General features: G+C 40.6%; 1 protein-coding gene across 1 annotated transcript in view; it reads right to left on the bottom strand.

Moving 5' to 3' along the window:
* The window catches only part of RFX3 (regulatory factor X3), a 170,312-nt gene that overhangs the window by 23,292 nt on the left and 128,130 nt on the right, over window positions 1–18,890 (bottom strand). The window contains exons 7-11 of the mRNA XM_070935568.1: window positions 17,149–17,268; window positions 4,684–4,805; window positions 2,435–2,547; window positions 1,013–1,128; window positions 431–585 (exon numbers count right to left, since the gene is read on the bottom strand). Coding sequence (XP_070791669.1) covers window positions 431–585; window positions 1,013–1,128; window positions 2,435–2,547; window positions 4,684–4,805; window positions 17,149–17,268 — 626 coding nt within the window. The remainder of the gene's footprint in view (window positions 1–430; window positions 586–1,012; window positions 1,129–2,434; window positions 2,548–4,683; window positions 4,806–17,148; window positions 17,269–18,890) is intronic.

Below are 18,890 nucleotides of genomic sequence, written 5' to 3'. Positions count from 1 at the left end.
TTGGAGATTTAGCACTATAGGCTAGCTGGCTAGCTTTCCTAGTTGAAGTTGGAAAAATATAAAATAAATTTGACAAAAAACCCCACAACTATTTGAATCCTCACATCTATTTCATAGACCAGGAAAAAAATTCATGGAATATTTCTTTTGCTCCATAAAGCAAAGAATTTGCTTCATCACACCCAAAAAACCCCAACCCCACAATTCAAGTAGTATCTGCTAGATGTTGAAATCTAGGTTTAAAAAGAGCGGTCAAACATTTACTGTATGGTGTATTTTTCTACACTCCAGATAAAAAATGATTATACTCACACTATTTCTATAGCTTTGAAAATCATTCCTAACGGGTTCCTTGGGAGGTACAGTAGGCAAAAGATCACCAGTAGGAAAAAAAAAAATCCTTACAAGACGTCATCTATATTCAACTTACTAGGAATAGGTCTAAGGACGTCAGGAATGAGAATCTCCACCAAAGCCTGGTACATCACATGGTCACAGTTACACATCCATTTCAGAATTGACTCATTTTTGCACAGAGTTATCAGCTTTGCTTTCGGAAGTCGACTTTCTATTTCACTCAGATTGCTGGTGTGAACAAATGTATTAAATGAATAAATGAAAATGCATTTACATGAAGATTAAAAAAGAACAATGGAATTCAAAGCTTTTACAAATAAAACATTCGAGATGTCTGAAACACACTTAGTTGCCCTGAGGCGTTTTGTGCTGTAATGGCTGATACATGGCCTCCATAGTTTTAACCAAGGTGCACAGTTTTATGCAGCAGTGATAAGAATGGGCTTTGAATTTGGAATTATCCCATGAGAAAATAACTCGGTCCTATTCGCAGAAAATAAAATGATATGCATACAACTAAATGCTGCAGTCCTCATAATAAAATGAAACTTTTTATTTTAATAATTTAAAGGCCAGCATTCCTTTGGATGTAAAAGGTAGATTTTGTTTTGTTTATTTATAAACCGAATACCCAAGGTCTAAGGTAAATACTAACCTTGGCTCAGTGATAGTAGTGCCATCAGTTGTGGTTGAGGGAGAATAGCGCCAAAAAGTCTGCCACAATTTTTCTATTAGGCTAAACTGAAGGTTCACTACAACATCCAATATTGCCTGAAAATCCAAAGCAAATACCGGTTTGCATTTTGTCTTTATTTAATGATAAATACCATGGCTGCAGTTTATAAGGAAATAAACCCCAGCAAGCTCAGTGGGACTCATTTCCGAATAAATTTTTTTCGCACTGCACAATTATGCAGTAGCTGGGTCATTCGATTGGTCATTTTCATAAACAGACTTATTACATGGCATTCACAAGGATTATCCTTATAATAATTTCTGATATGAAGAAAAAAATATATCCTGCCTTACACAGAAGTTCAGTAAAAATATAGACAGTAAATGATAATGGAAAGGCTGACCTACATAAATTGAATGATGTCAGCTAAGTAGTAATTTTAAAGGAGTTCCATAATTATCAACTGAGAAAGAAGACAATGTTGATGTCTAAGTTGACACTGTCCACCTATTAACAATTGAGTGACGTTCTAGACAGCAGAAGAAGCTCTCCTCATAAAGTACAAAGTAATTCTTGAATCCATCACCTTCTGCAACAGAAGTGAGTAGCCTGATGTTTTCCAGATCTTTTGGATCATTCCCCAATCCTCTGGTAGTAGCTGTGCTCGATGTGCAAAGGTGAGAGTAAGTTCTAATAACAACAGCAATAGCACTTAGATTTATATACCGCTTCATAGTGCTTTACTGCCCTCTCTAAGCGGTTTACAGAGTCAGCATATTGCCCCCAACAATCTGGGTCCTCATTTTACCCACCTCAGAAGGATGGAAGGCTGAGTCAACCTTGAGCTGGTGAGAATCAAACTGCCAAATTGCAGCTGGCAGTCAGCAGAGGTAGCCTGCAGTACTGCATTCTAACTTCTCTGCCACCATGGCTCATGGTGATGGGCTAATGGCATTGGGCTTCTCTCTCCCCACATTCTAGAATGTAGGCCAGGTCCCTCAACTATTCTCTAAATAATTCACTTTAAAATAATTGCTTCATCCAATAATCATATAATGCTTCAGATCTTTCAGCAGTGTTTGAGGCAATTTTGTTTGCAACACTGATTTTGTTTTACATCTGGCGTCTTCCATTTTGCCACGGCTTAACCATGACTGATCTTTATGATGGCAGAATTTAACATAATGCAAAGAAGACTTTAAAAAGCAAAACCAGCTTTCTATTCTTTGGCTACACCCAAAGCGTTTTAGACATACAATATATATTATGTGAAGCATTATTTCACTTAGCAACGTTTTCAGAAAACAGAACCAGGAAGAAATGGAGACAATTGGGATTTTATATTTTATAAGAGGGACTCAAAGGTAAAATGACTTGTTTTGTAGAGTCCCTCTTCCTTACCTCACAGTGTTCTCGATAGAGACTCTGTAAAGACTTAATATCCTCAAAAGTAGTACCATCTGGCAGCGAAGGGATTTCAACTTCTCCAAAATCTGGAAGTGCTCGAGATGCATCTGTATCCATGACAACCCAATAGAAGAAATATATTGTGGACTGTGTCAGTCATAATATAATTAAGAAAACAATGAATAATATTAAGAAATAAATACCCAAAAGGCCTATGTGTTGGATTCAAAACCAAAAGCAGAAATATTTGGCAAGATGATGTATAATTTAATTTGTTTGCAGTTTGAATCAAAGGTCTATAATTCTAAATTAAATATTTTAAACAAAATAACCAAATCTGTTGAACATGTGCTGCATTCAGTGGAATAATAAAATAAATGTTGAAAGGATGTGATTTGAAACAGGAAATACAGAGCTAGAATATGTTCAAAGAGGGAAATGTTTCTCCTAATGTTCTATTACATTCTAACCTCTTTTAAATTCAATCCATTGGAACTAGTCCAAATCTATTGGGAATTATAAAAGATATTTCTGCCTGTTATATGTGTCAGTTTTCTAGGTATATGAACAGTGGTCTCATGCTATTCCTTTTTCCTCCAGTATAAACATATACAATTTCCCCATCTTTCCTCATATAATTATGTTTTATATATCATTGATCATTTTCAATGACCTCATCTACCCCATTCTAATATATTTACATCTATTTAAAAGTGAAGCTAAAAGTGAGTACATCACTTCAGATAAGATCTAATCATTACAGAACAAAGCACAGCTTTTATTTCCCTTGAACTGAGAAATGCATTCTAAAATTCACACAGCTAAAATTGCATTTGCTTAATGACTTCTCAATTGAGATATAGAAATAAAGTGTCTTAAAGTCACCAATTGTAATCCTTTTAGTCTCTTCTTTATGCCTATTATTATATTTGCCTTAGTTAATGACTGCAAAATAAATGGATTTGATTTGAATGCATCTTAACAGTTGCCCTCGGCCAAACTCAATAACAGACTTGGTTTAGTAGAATTCCCATATATTTAACTAAATTCTCTCTAGCCAGGATGAATTTCTTCAGAGTTATTGCCTGCAATAATAAAGGTTCACTAAAATATTACATCTGTGGCAGATGCCCAGTTTGTTAGACTCAATGCCATTGAAGAAAACAGTATCAATTCTTGAAAATTTAGCCTCAAAGACAGGGAGCTTTAATTTTCTCAGGCAGTGCATCCTAATTTGCTCTCTTCTCAGGTATGGCATCTTCTGACAGGACTACCTTATCTCTCTGTATGCCAGTTTTGGCTGAGCCAAGATATTCATCATTTAATTATCTCTTTCCCACTGCTGCCTCTACATTTTATTAATGTGTTAGATTTGACTCTTAAACTATGAATTGCCCAACTGAAAAAAAATACAACTCTCAATAGCCTTGACTATTCAATATGGTGTTATGTGAAAGTGGTATTATTGATATAGATCAATAATTGTATATATGTATACATATATGTGTGAGTGTACACAAACAATCAGTGATTAACTGATTCAGAGAACAAATAATTCTAAAGTAGTTCATATTGCACATATTTGTGCAAAGGCAATATTTTAGCAATAGCACTGATATATCCTTATCTACCCTTTGTTTTGGTTTTTTAAAACTATACTGAGACCATCTGATGTTGCTAAGTTCCTTTAGGAAAAGAATCTAGGAGCAGAGTTAAAAGGGGGATCAGTCTAGAATTCTTACATAGCCACAACTGAACTAACTCCAACCTCTCTTGAATTCTGTTGCCCCTTATCTAACTCCAAACAGGTGCTAACCATTACTTGAGAAACTTTCTGTGCATAGGTTTTTTAGCAATAAATCATTAATTGGACATCAGGACTTCAACTTTTGCTCCTGACAGCTATAGATTTTACATTCCAGCCAGCGTAATCAGACATGCTAGTACAGTTCAGCAACATCTAGAAATTCCCAGCCTGGCTTTAAATTAACATATTTCAGAGAGTACAATCATAGATCAGAGGAGTAAAACAGTGTTATTCTCCAGTACAACAACAAAAGGATGTCAGAAAGTGCACTTGACCTACAAACCTAATGAAACATTCAACACCTGTTTTGTTATCAAGTTGAAGCAATCCTATTAAATTCTCTAAAATAGTCTTATTAATTACAATGGATTATTGGAAAAAACCACCCCTGTTCTGTATTTTAGCTAAAGATGACCATGTTTCTTTTTCCACATACCTAAAAATTGTTGATGATGCTGACTTTGAGCAATCACAGTTTGTTCAACAGATGTGCCTGTTTGCTGACCACTTGTTGTAAAACCATCTGAGACTCCATCCACTTTCTGCATAGGTTTGTACCTAAAATATATTAAAGGCAACATAGGCAACATAGCATTTATAAGATTATTATAGGTTTTTTCCCCCCAGAAAAATGACATATCTTTATATTGCTTTCAGAAATGTTTGTGATGCCTTCCATCAAATAAGCAGTAAAAAGATACCGGTAACTACTGTTCAGCATAAATGTCAGCATTCGCTTTTCTATTGGTACCTCATGTAGTGTGTGTGTAAGCTGGATGATTACAGATAGCTTTGAATTCTTTTAACATTATACAGTAAGCAAATGGATTATTAGATAATTACAGAATTGAATTAGCTTTAATTTTTCAGTGTGGGTTCAAACTGCACATATCAATTTCCAGCATCTTCCAGCTATTTATTTAAAATGAACAGCTTGCTACCCTTCATTATGTGGATTCTCTTAATTAACATAGTAGAGCAGATCCACAGATTGACACCAGTGTGTTCCCCAAAAACACTTGGTTCTCTCCCCAGTTGTCAATTCATTTCCCACATGATCTGAAAAAGAGAAATAGTTAAGGAAAGAAGCTCAGGAAGAAAGCTTGTTGAGCGGCCCGCTGGCCTTTTTTTACATTCCATGTGAGACCATTGAGTTCTAACCAAGTTCAGCGAAATCCTATACTTCTTCCATTCCTTCTTGAGGCAGCAACTACAGTCTTAGTTCCCTCTCAGCTAGAGAAGCAAGCACATCTTTATGACAAATACAAGTGATCCAATCATTTGAGTTAATCAGCTACTAGGCAAATAAGATATATTTAAAGTTCCAACTTTTGTATTTCCTAGTTATTCCTTTAGCCTTTACCCGTTTAAAGGCATAATGGTATTTACATACTTTCTTAAATTGTTCTGGTCTACCTCTGGGAAGTGAAGACACTTATTGCTATATAGAGAAAAAACCAGGAAGTAAATATTTTTATTTTGACTGCGTTTGTCCTCTTCAATATGTCAGAAGGCTGACATTTTAAACCTCCAACTTTTAAGAAGAGGTAGTAGAAATGGAAATATTTTCCTTTCTTCTTAGCTGGTGTAGGTATTGTCCAGTATTAATGGCCTTTGCACTATTCCCTGAAGAAGATGAGTAATGTAGAAGCATGACATATAAATACATAAATAAAATGCCTAATTTTGCTTTTTTACCCAATTGGTTAGGCAGCTTTGGTAGCCGAAACACTGAAATTACCTTCAGTGGGAAAGCAGATTAAATGACCAGTGAGAGATCAGTTTCTTTGGCAATGACTTCTTCAGTCCCCCATCCCCACCCCTTATTTAGAAGATCCTGATTTCACTATTCTATAACCTGCAAGGGAATGCTTTTCACCAATATCATAATATAGTTTTGTGGACATACGTAGTGGGAAAATCCAAGTAAGTAGTATACAAATGCAGGCAAATAAACAAACAAATAAATCTCAACAAAGGCAGGAATCTAATAGTTATAATTGTCAGCACTAGAGTAAATGCAGCTTGACGACCTCGAAACTTGACAATAATATAAATTCATAGTTTAGAGAAAGAAACCAGTATATTTTAAAGTGACTTTGAGAAAGCACAGAAACAAAACCAATATATTGCTATAAGCGCTGTTTAAAATACAGTAGCTATAGTAGCTATGTTGACAGTAACAGTTTCTATATCTGTCTATAAATAGTTAAAATGATAGTAATTTCATGGCAGCTTCAACCTGACCTCAAAAGCATAAACTGTATTCATTTCTTCAAGAGGTTGCCTTTTCTGCGTTAATCATTCCATTTGGTAACTCAAACAGTTAGTTTAACAATATCAAATCAAAGTAACAACTGTTTTAAGACTATACTTGTTTATCACAATAAAAACAATTCCCGAATTTATAGGAAAAATTAAGAAAGTGTGGTATAGTAGTTTTGCAACCAAATACTGTAATACTAGCCTTTAGTACTGTAGAGTTGTAGATTAGAATTACTACTCCCATGTCTTTTGTGTTAGTGAGCATTTTGAAATTTGAAAAATTACAGCTATGGAATTGATCCTCTTCCTCCATCATCAATTTTCTCTAACATACTTTTTTTTACTTCTTGTTTATCATCTTTTACTCTTCCTATAACCATAACACATCTTGGTCATATATTCAAAATGGGGGCCTAAAACACCCTTAACTCAGGTCTCAATCTGTGACTTTTGCCTACCCGGTCCATATAAGCTTTTCTCCATGATGTATTGAATTCACTCAAGTTTATTTATGCTTATACTTGACTCACTGAAAACAGTTGCATTTGAATTAATCAGGACATGATCCATATTCTTTCCATGAATCTAATTGGAACGGAACGGAACAGAACGGAACAGAACAGAATAGAATAGCAGAGTTGGAAGGGGCCTTGGAGGCCTTCTAGTCTGGACTCAAGCAACAGTGATGGAAGCAGTACTGCAATGCAAGCCTAATCCTTTTTTTACATACATGATGGCATCATATTTATACCGAAAAAAGGTATAAATTGTTGCTGGTCCCACAGAAATAAAATCTGCTGAACTGAAGTTTACGCATGACTAACTTAGCCTGAATTTAAGCCTTCAAATTTACAGGCAAAAATAAAAAAATAAAACATTTCCACAAACATACTTAAGACATAGTGTTATCTTGTCACAAATTCACATTCCATACATGCATAATCATTTGCACTCTGATCATTCTTACAATGTCATATATATACCTTACAGAGATACTATACTAGTTATTGCAAAATAAATCAGTTCGTTTAAAAACTTCACTCTAGGTACAATCCAGACCGTTGCAAAATCTGGATTGATTGTGTTTTACCTTGGTTTCTTTACAAACTATTGACATGAAATTCAGCTTAATTTTTTTATTTTACAAGTCTGTATTTACTCACCTCACTTATTCTAGAAAGAGAATAGAAATAACTGGATGATGATTTAGATTGGTGGTTCTCAACCTGTGGTCCGTGGACCCCTGGGGCCTCCCCCCGCAATGCTGTCACAGGGGGTCCACAAAGGTTTGAAGTAATGTGATCATTTAAATCTTGAATGAAGTCTTGGTGCATCGTGGCCAAGAACTATGGCCTCAAAAGGTATTTAAAGGGGGTGCACGGTAAAGAAAAGATTGAGAACCACTGAAGAGCCGTGGTGGCGCAGTGGTTAGAATGCAGTACTGCAGGCTACTTCTGCTGACTGCCGGCTGACTGCAATTTGGCAGTTCAAATCTCACCAGGGTCAAGGTCGACTCAGCCTTCCATCCTTCTGAGGTGGGTAAAATGAGGATCCAGATTGTTGGGGGCAATATGCTGTCTCTGTAAGCCACTTAGAGAGGGCTGTAAAGCACTGTGAAGCAGTATATAAGTCTACGTGCTATTGCTATTGCTGTTTAGATGATTAAACAGATACCTTTTTATGTTTAACAGAAGTCTGTAGTTACTGTTAAACATGGAAAATGGCAACCTTCCTAGAAATGCTTTACTGCAAATGTTACAAGCTGTCCCTAGCTGCTTCTAAAGGATTCTTTGAAGAGAAGTTTATTACATGACAATTAAATCAACATGTTAAATGAATTATTTCAAAATCCAAATTTGTTGAGAAAAAGAGAGAGAAAAAGCAGGCTGCTCAGAAAATGCCCTGCATTTGTTCTACCGTCCTCCTGTCTCTTTAAGCCAGCCAGCACAGCAAAATTGGCTATAAAAGCTGAGTAGTTTTAAAAGAGGACAATTTGAAAGGGGTGGTGGTGGTGGAGGGTGCGTTTGTGTGTGGAATTAAAGCAGCCATAAAGGTAATTTTCTCTAGCAAAATTCCCAAGTAGCAGTATTCCCAAGGAATAGGAGGACTGATAAGAAATAGTAGGTGGAGAAGGAGTAGCAGCAGTGGGGAAAAGTGGAGTAGTGGTGAGTAGTGCGTACAGATAGTCCTGGACTTACGACCACAACTGAGCCAAAATTTCTGTTGCTAACAAGACAGTTGTTAAATGAATTTTGCCCCATTTTATGACTTTTCTTACCACAGTTGTTAAGTGAATCACTACAGTTAAATTATTAACATGATTGTTAAATGAATCCAGTTTCCCTGTTGATTTTGCTTGTCAGAAGGTGGCAAAAGGTGATCACATGACTCAGGGACACTGCAACCATCCTAAATACATACCAGCTGCCAAGTGTTTGAATGTTGATCACATGACCATGACAATCACTTTTTTCAAAGCTGTAACTTTGGTGACTAAATGAATGGTTGTAAATTTAGAACTGCCTATAGTAGTGTGTGCATGAGTGTGTATGTAGGGGGATCTGCACTGTGCTGGCTCTTTTGTGTTTGAGTTGGGTATACTTTTTTTTTTTAATTTGATTTATATGCTGACCTTCTCCGGAGACTCAGGACGGCTTACAGTGCATTAAGCAATAGCCTTCATACTTTTGTACATTTATACAAAGCCAGCTTATTGTCCCCACAATCCGGGTTGGGTATACTTAAAAGAATCTATGACAAATTGGTGGCAGAGGTGGGATATCGAACAAAAAGGCGGGATATCTATAAAAAGGTGGGGTATCGAAACCAGGGTAACAACCATACAAATGGATGTGGTTTAAACTCAAGGAGTTCATTAAGCACTCCATGAAAAGATAAACCCAAGCTGCAAAAGTAACAGAGTTTGGTCCTTGCAGAGCTCAGAGGTTGTAGGAAATAGCCAACATCTTGGCTGCAGAAATCAGACCTCTTACCAACGCCCACACCAAACCGACGTGGAGAAGGCAGAAGGGGCAGATTCTCCCTTGGAAGAAACAACTTCTTTGGTAGAGGCCAGTATCCACTATAGTTAATGCCTACAGTTAAACTAAAGAAGGTAGATGAGCCAGAAATGGGACTAGGCTCAAATACAGTACTTGGGCCAATATGATTATATCGTGATGATCCCATTGTAGCTTTGATCCAAACTAGTAACTAAATATAATTAAATTTGCACAAAATTAATTAACTTGAAAATAATATCTAAATTCAAGGACAGCCTCTATTTAAAAACAAACTAACTGAGCAGAGCAGAGCAATAGTAAGTCAGGAGGCTTCAAAGATATGGTGAAAAGGATACTGCTTATAACAGTGAATTTTAAAACAGATCACAGATTACTATTTCTAAAGGATTTCAGACAGCACTGCAACAAATAACAGAAGAGCCTGCCCCTTTTCCCAAACTGAATTAATGCTTTGTCAATGTTAATTCTTTTTCCAGTGCTGCTAAACTGAAGACATGGAAAATGAAAACAGTACAGAGCAGCTGGGTTTGCTATTTTGGCTAATTTGTTCTAGCACAAAATATTTACTAACCTAGCTACTGCAATCAATGGTCCTCTTAAAGAGCACAGAATAGACTGAAGCTTTTCGAGTATTCACCACTTAATTATAACAAAAAAGTGGCCATCCAAAAAGAACAAATAAACTGAAATAATAAGCTGTTTTAAAAAATAAAGTTTTAGGAACACTGAGTCCCAGTCAGCATTCCTTAGAAAGAGGATAGGGTAATTGGGAGCTCATAATTAACTAGAACATGCAAACAGAAATAGACTTTTATATTCAAAATTGTCACGTTTGTATTGCACAAACACATTTAAGAGGATTATTTGGCTAACTGGGAGAGGTTGTGTGGTTTTCCCTGGTTGACTAGGATATGCAAAATATATCCTCCCCTTCTAATGCCCAGTTTGAGAGAAAGAATACCTACAATTGCAGTCAACTCACTGGATGAAGTGATTAACAATTGGGCAGAATTTCTCAGCCAACAGTTCAGTCCCAGTCAAAGATCTGTACTGGGGTCGGGGCTTTTTAATTTGTCTATAAATTATCTTGATATAGGAGTATGCAATGAGCTAACCAAATCTGCAGAGGTCAGAATGGCAAAGGCCCCGGAAGGACCTCTTTAAACTCTACCAGTAATTAACCAAATAGCAATTCTAATTCAAGTGATGCACATTGGAGCAAAGACTTCAAGTATAAACTGATACAATTTGAGCTGAATTTTAATTAAACGGGGGCGGGGGGGGGATCTTGCCATCATACTGGATAGCTCAACGCAAATGTCAGTTCAGAGAGTCGCAGCCATGAAGAAGGCAAAATTCCAGTTTCAAAAACATTTGGAAAGCGATTGAAAATAGAACTGACAGCATTGTGATGCTCATATAAAGCTACAATAAATCTGTGTCTGGAAAAGATATAAAACAAATGCAAAAGAGCAATCAAAACTATCAAGTTGTTTCTTATCAGTTTGTAAATTTTTTGGAATTTTTTAGCTTGGGGGAAAAAAACCAAGAAGGATATGATTGGAGGATATAAAATTATGCATAGCATGGAGCACAGGGATATAATTCCCCCCCACCTTCTTTTGAAATACTTGGGACCAGGTTGCCTAGTGAAACTGAGGAGGAGATTTAGACCCTTACTCTGTCAAGGACCTTGGAATACTCATTTCTAATGATCTAAGTGCCTGAGCCCACTGTAACAACATTGCCAAAAAGGCATTAAGAGTTGTTAACCTAATCCTGCGTAGCTTCTTCTCTGGTAATGTTGTACTACTAACTAGAGCATACAAAACATTTGCTAGACCAATTCTTGAATACAGCTCATCTGTCTGGAAACCGCACTGCATATCTGACATAAATACAATCGAGAGAGTCCAGAGATATTTTACGAGAAGAGTCCTCCATTCCTCTAACTGCAATAAAATACCTTATGCCACCAGACTTCAAATTTTGGGCTTAGACAACTTAGAACTACGCCAACTTCAGTCTGACCTAAGCATAGTACATAAAATTATCTGCCACAATGTACTTCCTGTCAATGACTACTTCAGCTTCAACCACAACAATACATGAGCAAATAATAGATACAAGCTCAAAGTAAACCGTTCCAAACTTGATTGCAGAAAATATGACTTCAGTAACAGAGTGGTCAATGTCTGGAATGCACTACCTGACTCTGTAATTTCTTCCCCAAACCCCCAAAACTTTAACCTTAAACTGTCTACTGTTGACCTCACCCCATTCCTAAAAGGTCTGTAAGGGGCGTGCATAAGTGCACCAGCGTGCCTACCATCTCTATCCTAATATTCCTTTTTACTTACTCTTTTCATGTATTCAAATTGTGTTTATACTTTTACCCATTATCTTATATATGCTTGACAAAATAAACTTATGATTTATGACTTTTTTCACACAGGGTTTGAATAGCCTCTGGAATTCTTGTGGAAAGGAGCACTGAAATATTTCTAGCAGGGAAACAGTAGCAAGAGAAAAGTGTATCTCCATCTCCTGCTTGCAATCATCCTAGAACAGGGGTGTTAAACTCGCCATGTCATGCTGCCATCACATGACGTTTCGCAATGTTTTCCCCACTCGCGGAGCTGGGGTGGGCGTGGCCCGCTGGTGATGCATCTGGCCCGTGGGCCACCAGTTTGACACCCATGCCCTAGAGTCATCTGAGGACAAAATAGAATCCTAGACAGGGTGAACTTTGACCTGAACCAACAGGGCTATTTTTATTTTTCATGCAACTGTTGCACAGATATATTCTGATTAACAATCACTTTTTTTTTGTTAGATTGGTATCCTAAACCCAGAGTAGCATGCTTTCTATATTCATTTAAAAACAGTCTCGTTCAATCCCCACAATCACATGAAAGGTTTTGCCAAGCTGAGAGGATTCCATTAAGATAAAATACTGAGAATGTTAAGAAATTCTTTTTATAGAAACAATAGCATCATATGTTATTATTGTGGTTGGTTGCACAGTCAACCAGATATTTACACCAAATTTGGCATTTTTATTCACCTATCAAGTCCTACCCAAGAACCAGGGATAGTCAGATTAATATTATTAATTATAAACAAGGCACATAATCCCTAAGCAATAACATCTCCTTCAATTTAAACATGTTTCTCAGTGACTCCACAGGCATACCTACGTAATTGGTTTTGTTTTTTACAATACACAAAGTTGGGGGGAAAGGATTGCTAACACCTTGAAGATAGGCTCAGTTTAGTGGTGAGAAATGTAAGGTTCTGCACTTAGAAAAAATTAGATGAAAAAGGTACAGGCCAATAATGCTTGTGAGAAGAATCCAAGTGCCCTGGATTAAGCATAAACCAGCAATGTGGCACTACTGCCAATAAAGCCAATGTAGTTTTGGGCTGCATCAACAGAGGCACAGTGTTGAAATCACAGGAAGTGATAGTACCACTCTTTGCTCCACTGGTCAGACTGCACCAGGAATACCATGTCCAGTTCTGATTGCTACAGTATAGGTAATCCTCTCACTTAACAACCATTCATTAAGTTAGGTGCAAAAGACCAGCAGCTGCCTCAGCACGAGAGATGGCATGCAGTGAAGAGGGGGTTGAGGGGTTTTCTATGTAAATTTTTAATGAAATTTTTAAGGGGTGGGAATAATGATTTTTTAAGGGGAACCGGGAGGAAGACCAAGGGGTTTGGGGGGACGAACCCACTAGGGTCAGAGCCGAGCCCGGCACAGGGGGACGGTTTGGAGGGTGCAGGTCGAGGGATTGGGGAGGGGCTGGAGGACTATCCGGAGGAGGAATTTTCCATCAGCATGGTGAATGGGAGGGGCAGATATGGCGGGAGCAGGGGCCCATATCATGTGTCGGGGGCTCGCACTTGCTATCTGAGAGCAATTGCTTGCCCCGGTCCCCAAGGCTCCGCTCGGACACTAGGTGGCTTAGATACTCAGGATCTGGGCCTTCGGCTGATGCTGTGCAACGCCAGGTCCGTGGTAAATAAGGCCCCCCTCATTCACGATCTTATTCAAGAAGGAGGAGCGGACCTGGCGGGTATTACGGAGACCTGGTTGGGCCTGGAGGACGGCGTCCCTCTGGTCGAAATGTGCCCACCAGGCTTCAGAGCATTCCATCAGCCGAGGGCCCAGGGGAGGGGCGGGGGGGGTGGCGGTTATTATTAACGAGGATCTGGGTCCGAGGGAGACCACTGTGCCTCAGATAGCCGGATGTGAGTCCCTCCTTGTGAGGTGGGGTCATGGGGTTCAGATGGGCTTGTTGCTTACGTACCTGGCTCCCTGCCGCGTGGCAACAGCCCTACCTGAGCTACTCGACGTGATAGCCATGGTGGCAGTAGATACACCCAGGCTTTTAGTCATGGGTGATTTCAACTTGCCATCCGTTGGTGAAACGTCTGAGGTGGCTCGGGAGTTCATGGCTTCCATGACGGCCATGGACCTGACCCAGTTAGTTCATGGCCCTACTCACAGGGGAGGTCACACTCTGGACCTGATTTTTGTCTCTGGCCAGTGGTTGAGTGGTCTTGTTATTGGGGATATAGACATGGAACCCTTGTCATGGACAGACCACTCACTCCTTCACCTAGATCTTCGAACCGCTGCCCCCCGCCGCAGGGAGGCGGATCCAATTAGATGGATCCGCCCCAGGCGCCTGATGGATCCTGAGAGGTTCCAGATGGAGCTTGGGCCATTTCCTGAGGTTCTAGCACGACTCGGCTGAGGACCTGGTAGCTGTCTGGGATCGGGCGGCTGGTGGGGCCTTGGACCGAGTCGTGCCTTTGCAGCCTCTGACCCGGTACCAATCCCGTGCGGCTCCTTGGTTCACCGAGGAGCTGAGGGAAATGAAGCGCTGGAAAAGACACCTGGAGAGCGGTTGGAGGGCCAGTCTCGCTGAATCTGATTGAACACTGGTAAGGTCGCATATTAAGACCTACCTAGTGGCGATAAAGACGGCAAAGTTTAATTACTTTTCCGCCTCTATTGCGTCATCAGGGAATCGTCCGGCCGCCCTGTTTAGGGTGACCTGCTCCCTGCTCCATCCGGGAGTGCGGGAGGATCCCTTGGAAGGCAGGGCGGAGGATTTTGGACAATACCTGTATGACAAAATCGCTCAGATCCAGGGGGATTTGGACTCTGACTGGGTAGATCAGGGAAGAGTGACGAGGAATAGTCTTGAGAATGTTATCTGGGAGGAGTTTGACGCTGTGACTCCTGATGATGTGGACAGGATTTTGGGGAGACTTAGTGCGGCCACATGTTTACTGGACCCGTGTCCCTCCTGGTTGGTACTGGCTTCCCAGGAGGTTACACGAGGCTGGCTCCAGGGTGTTATCAACGCTTCGCTGAGTGAGGGCCACTTCCCTGCTGCCTTGAAGGAGGCGGTGGTGAGGCCTCTCCTCAAGAAGCCATCCCTGGATCCGGCAATATTGGCCAACTACCGTCCTGTCTCCAACCTTCGCTTCATGGCGAAGGTTGTGGAGAGTGTGATCGCGCGACAGTTCCCACAATTCCTGGAGGAAACATCTTATCTAGATCCGTTCCAGTCAGGTTTCAGGTCTGGGCACAGCTCAGAAACGGCATTGGTCGCGTTGGTTGATGATCTCTGGAGGGCTCGGGACAGGGGTTGCTCCTATGTTCTGGTCCTGTTAGATCTCTCAGCGGCTTTTGATACCATCGACCATGGTATCATGCTGCACCGGCTGGAAGAGTTGGGGGTGGGAGGCACCGTGTTGCGGTGGTTCTCCTCCTTTCTCTCCGACCGGTCGCAGTTTGTGTTGGCAAGGGGGCAGAGGCCTCTCATCTGTGGAGTGCCGCAGGGATCGGTCCTCTCGCCCCTTCTGTTCAACATTTATGTAAAGCCGCTGGGAGAGATCATCCGTGGCTTCGGGGTGAGATACCACCAGTACGCTGATGACACCCAGCTGTACATCTCCACCCCAGGCCACCCCAATGATGCCCTTGAAGTGATGTCCCAATGCCTGGAGGCTGTGCGGATCTGGATGGGGAGGAACAGGCTCAAGCTCAACCCTTCCAAGACTGAGTGGCTGTGGCTCCCGGCATCCCGATATAGTCAGTTGACTCCATCATTGACTATTGGGGGCGAGTCTTTGGCCCCCACAGAAAGGGCTCGCAATCTGGGAGTCCTCCTGGATATGCAGCTGTCCTTGGAGGAACATCTGACAGCTGTAACCAGGGGGACCTTTTGTCAGGTTCGCCTGATTCGCCAGTTGCGGCCCTTTCTTGATCGGGATTCCCTGTGCACAGTCACTCATGCCCTCGTCACCTCTCGCCTTGACTACTGCGACGCTCTCTACATGGGGCTCCCCTTGAAGAGCACCCGGAGGCTCCAACTGGTCCAGAATGCAGCAGCGCGGGTAGTGACAGGAGCAGCATGGCGCTCCCACGTAACACCGCTCCTGCGCGAGCTGCACTGGCTCCCAGTGATCTTCCGGGTGCGATTCAAGGTGCTGGTTATCACCTTTAAAGCGCTCCATGGCATCGGGCCTAGCTATCTTCGAGACCGCCTGCTGCTACCGACGACCTCCCATCGTCCCGTGCGCTCCCACAGAGAGGGCCTCCTCAGGGTGCCATCAGCCAATCAATGTAGGCTGGTGACCCCCAGGGGGAGGGCCTTCTCTGTGGGGGCACCTACCCTCTGGAATCAGTTGCCCCCAGAGATAAGGAGAATCCAAGACCTTAGTGCCTTCCGCCGTGCCCTTAAAACCCACTTTTTCCAGCAAGCCGGGCTGGCTTAAGAAGACATTTTAAATGTTTTAATTGGTTTGTATTTTTAATTTTGGGCCAAATTTATATATATTTTAATTGTTTTTTAATATTTGTATTTTATGTTTTTTAATTCTGGCTGTACACCGCCCTGAGTCCTCAGGGAGAAGGGCGGTATATAAATTTTAAATAAATAAATAAATAAATAAATAAATAAATAAATAAATAAATAAATAAATAAATAAATAAATAAATGTCTTGTCAACAGCAGCAGAAAGAAGATGGCAAGAGTTAGCTGGGAGCAGCAGCGGTAGGCAGGGCAAGACGGCCAACAGGGCAGAGATAGGAGGGAAGATACTGTGTTTCCCCCAAAATAAGACCCTGTCTTATATTTTTTTGAACCCTGAAATAAGCGCTAGGCTTTATTGCCATGCGCTCAAAAGCCTGATTGGGCTTATTATCAGGGGATGTCTAATTTTGGGGGAAACAGGGTAGGTGGGTGGGGGAACTGAAGTGGAGGCAAGTGCGGCAGTGCAGGAGAAGTATGAGGTCCTTGCCTAACAACCGCAACTGGGATCATTGGACCAGCAGTTGCTAAGCAGTGCAGTCACATGATATTTTGCTTAACAACTGCTTCATTTAATGATGGAAATTCCAGGCCCAATTAAGGTCATTACGCAAGGACTATCTGTACATATCAAAAACATCCCACTTATCAAAGTCCACAATTGCTGGTCCTGTCCCTCCAGTTTATTTGTCATATAATTCAGATACTGCAATGTCCTCTCCCTACCAACATTGAAATCTACTAAATGCAAACTACTTATTTTAAGAATACTTTACCTTTGTTTCTGCTGCATGGGTTGTTGTCTCATAGCCATATATTGCATGTCCTCTTGTAGTCGATTAAGAGGAGAGTCTGGCTTGACACGAATCCCATAGTAATGATATTTGGAATTCCCCCTTTGGGAAAAAGTAACCAACAATCAATAGACAACCACTGGGATGTTGCTGAAATAGCACAGATCCTGAGCTATGTTAGCTTCTAAAGAGGCAGTTCACAGAGCAATGGCTGGTATTCCAACTCTCCCTTCTAAGCAAAACAAAAGGTAACAAGCAGAAGGTACCATATGAGCACACACTTACACACACATGAGATTTATTTAGGTTACTAACACACTTGCCTTTCATAGCCATCCAAACAAAGCACCTGTTTGGGAGCTGGCCATGCTGAAATCCTGTATTCCATAAAGCCATTCACATACTCTAACTGTACTCCATGATCTCTGGAGACCACTGAGCATGTTCATTTCTCACAGGGACATTTAGAGAACATGAGAAAAGCAATACTAGATAAGTTTAGCATCCTGTTTTCATAGCAGCCAAAGAACTATCTACAGAGAAACCATAACCTGAATGGTATAGAATATGAATGGTATAGAACCATATTGGCAAACCTATGGCAGGTGTGCCCAAAGTGGCACGTGAAGCCATGTCGCCCAGCACGCACGGCCTTACCTGTTTGAATTCTGGTTTCTGGTGCGCATGTGCACACGATGATCAGTTGTCCTTTGCAGGCACAGCAGTGGCGAAAGCCAGGGTGCGCATGCGCGCCGGCCAGCTGATTTTCAGGTGCGCATGTGCACTAGAACACAGAAGTTCAGCTTTTCCGGAGCGTGATCCATTCGTGCGCACAGCAGTGTCGAAAACCGGCCTGTGCATGCATGCTGGCCAGCTGATCGTCAGGCACGCATGCATGCTAGAACCTGTAAGTTTGGCTTTTCTGGAGCACGCACGTGCGTGCCATTTTCACGCAACCTTTTCGGCACTCAATGCCAAAAAGGTTTGCCATCACTGGTATAGAATCTGAATCTGAATATAATATTTTTCTCATTTATTGTCCTAGATGTAGGCAACACTTTTTAACCTGCTGACTGTCCTGTTACAACTGACACTAAGAATGACTTGTAGTTATTAATAACTTTTGGAACCCCTTGTTGGATGTTTATAATATGCTGTATAATTCTGCATGTTGGCTTTCTGGATTTGCTATCTTCTTTATTTATTCTGTTGTATTTTTCTTTATCCTATTATATTGTATCCAGTTTTTCCTGTACTGCAAGCTGTCCAGAGTCAATTTGGAATCAGATGGCACCAAAATAAATTGAATCAAATAAATAAATACATTTACCCTCCATAAATTGATACAATTCCCTCTGGTACACAATGGGTCAATGTTTTCTTTAATCTATCTGCCCCATGCCCATATCCTCTTTCCTACTCAGTCACTGTCTATGGATATTCTTAATCATTCAGATCATGGTTGTCCCAAAGGTACTTTTTAACCAAAAGGCAACTGGATTTTTTTTCTTTGAAAACATTTTGCTTCTTATCCATGAAGCTTCTTCAGTTCTGATAATCCATCACCGCTAGCTTGGGCATGTCTTGAAAATGTGTCTTTGTATGTCTGCAGTGTTTCTGTTTCTAAGTATATTTGCATGATTCAATTTCTGTATACTACACCTGCAGATAGAGCCTTTCTATCATGCTTGAAGTTTATTTAAAATCACAACAACAGAAGCAGA

Source organism: Pituophis catenifer, unplaced genomic scaffold (genome assembly GCF_029215685.1).
Source record: "Pituophis catenifer annectens isolate HBS135680 unplaced genomic scaffold, rPitCat1.0.hap2 SCAF_2, whole genome shotgun sequence".
In the NCBI taxonomy this organism is placed as follows: Eukaryota; Metazoa; Chordata; class Lepidosauria; order Squamata; family Colubridae; genus Pituophis; species Pituophis catenifer.
Note: the sequence above shows the minus strand (reverse complement) of the source record. Positions and strands in the feature narration are given on the sequence as shown.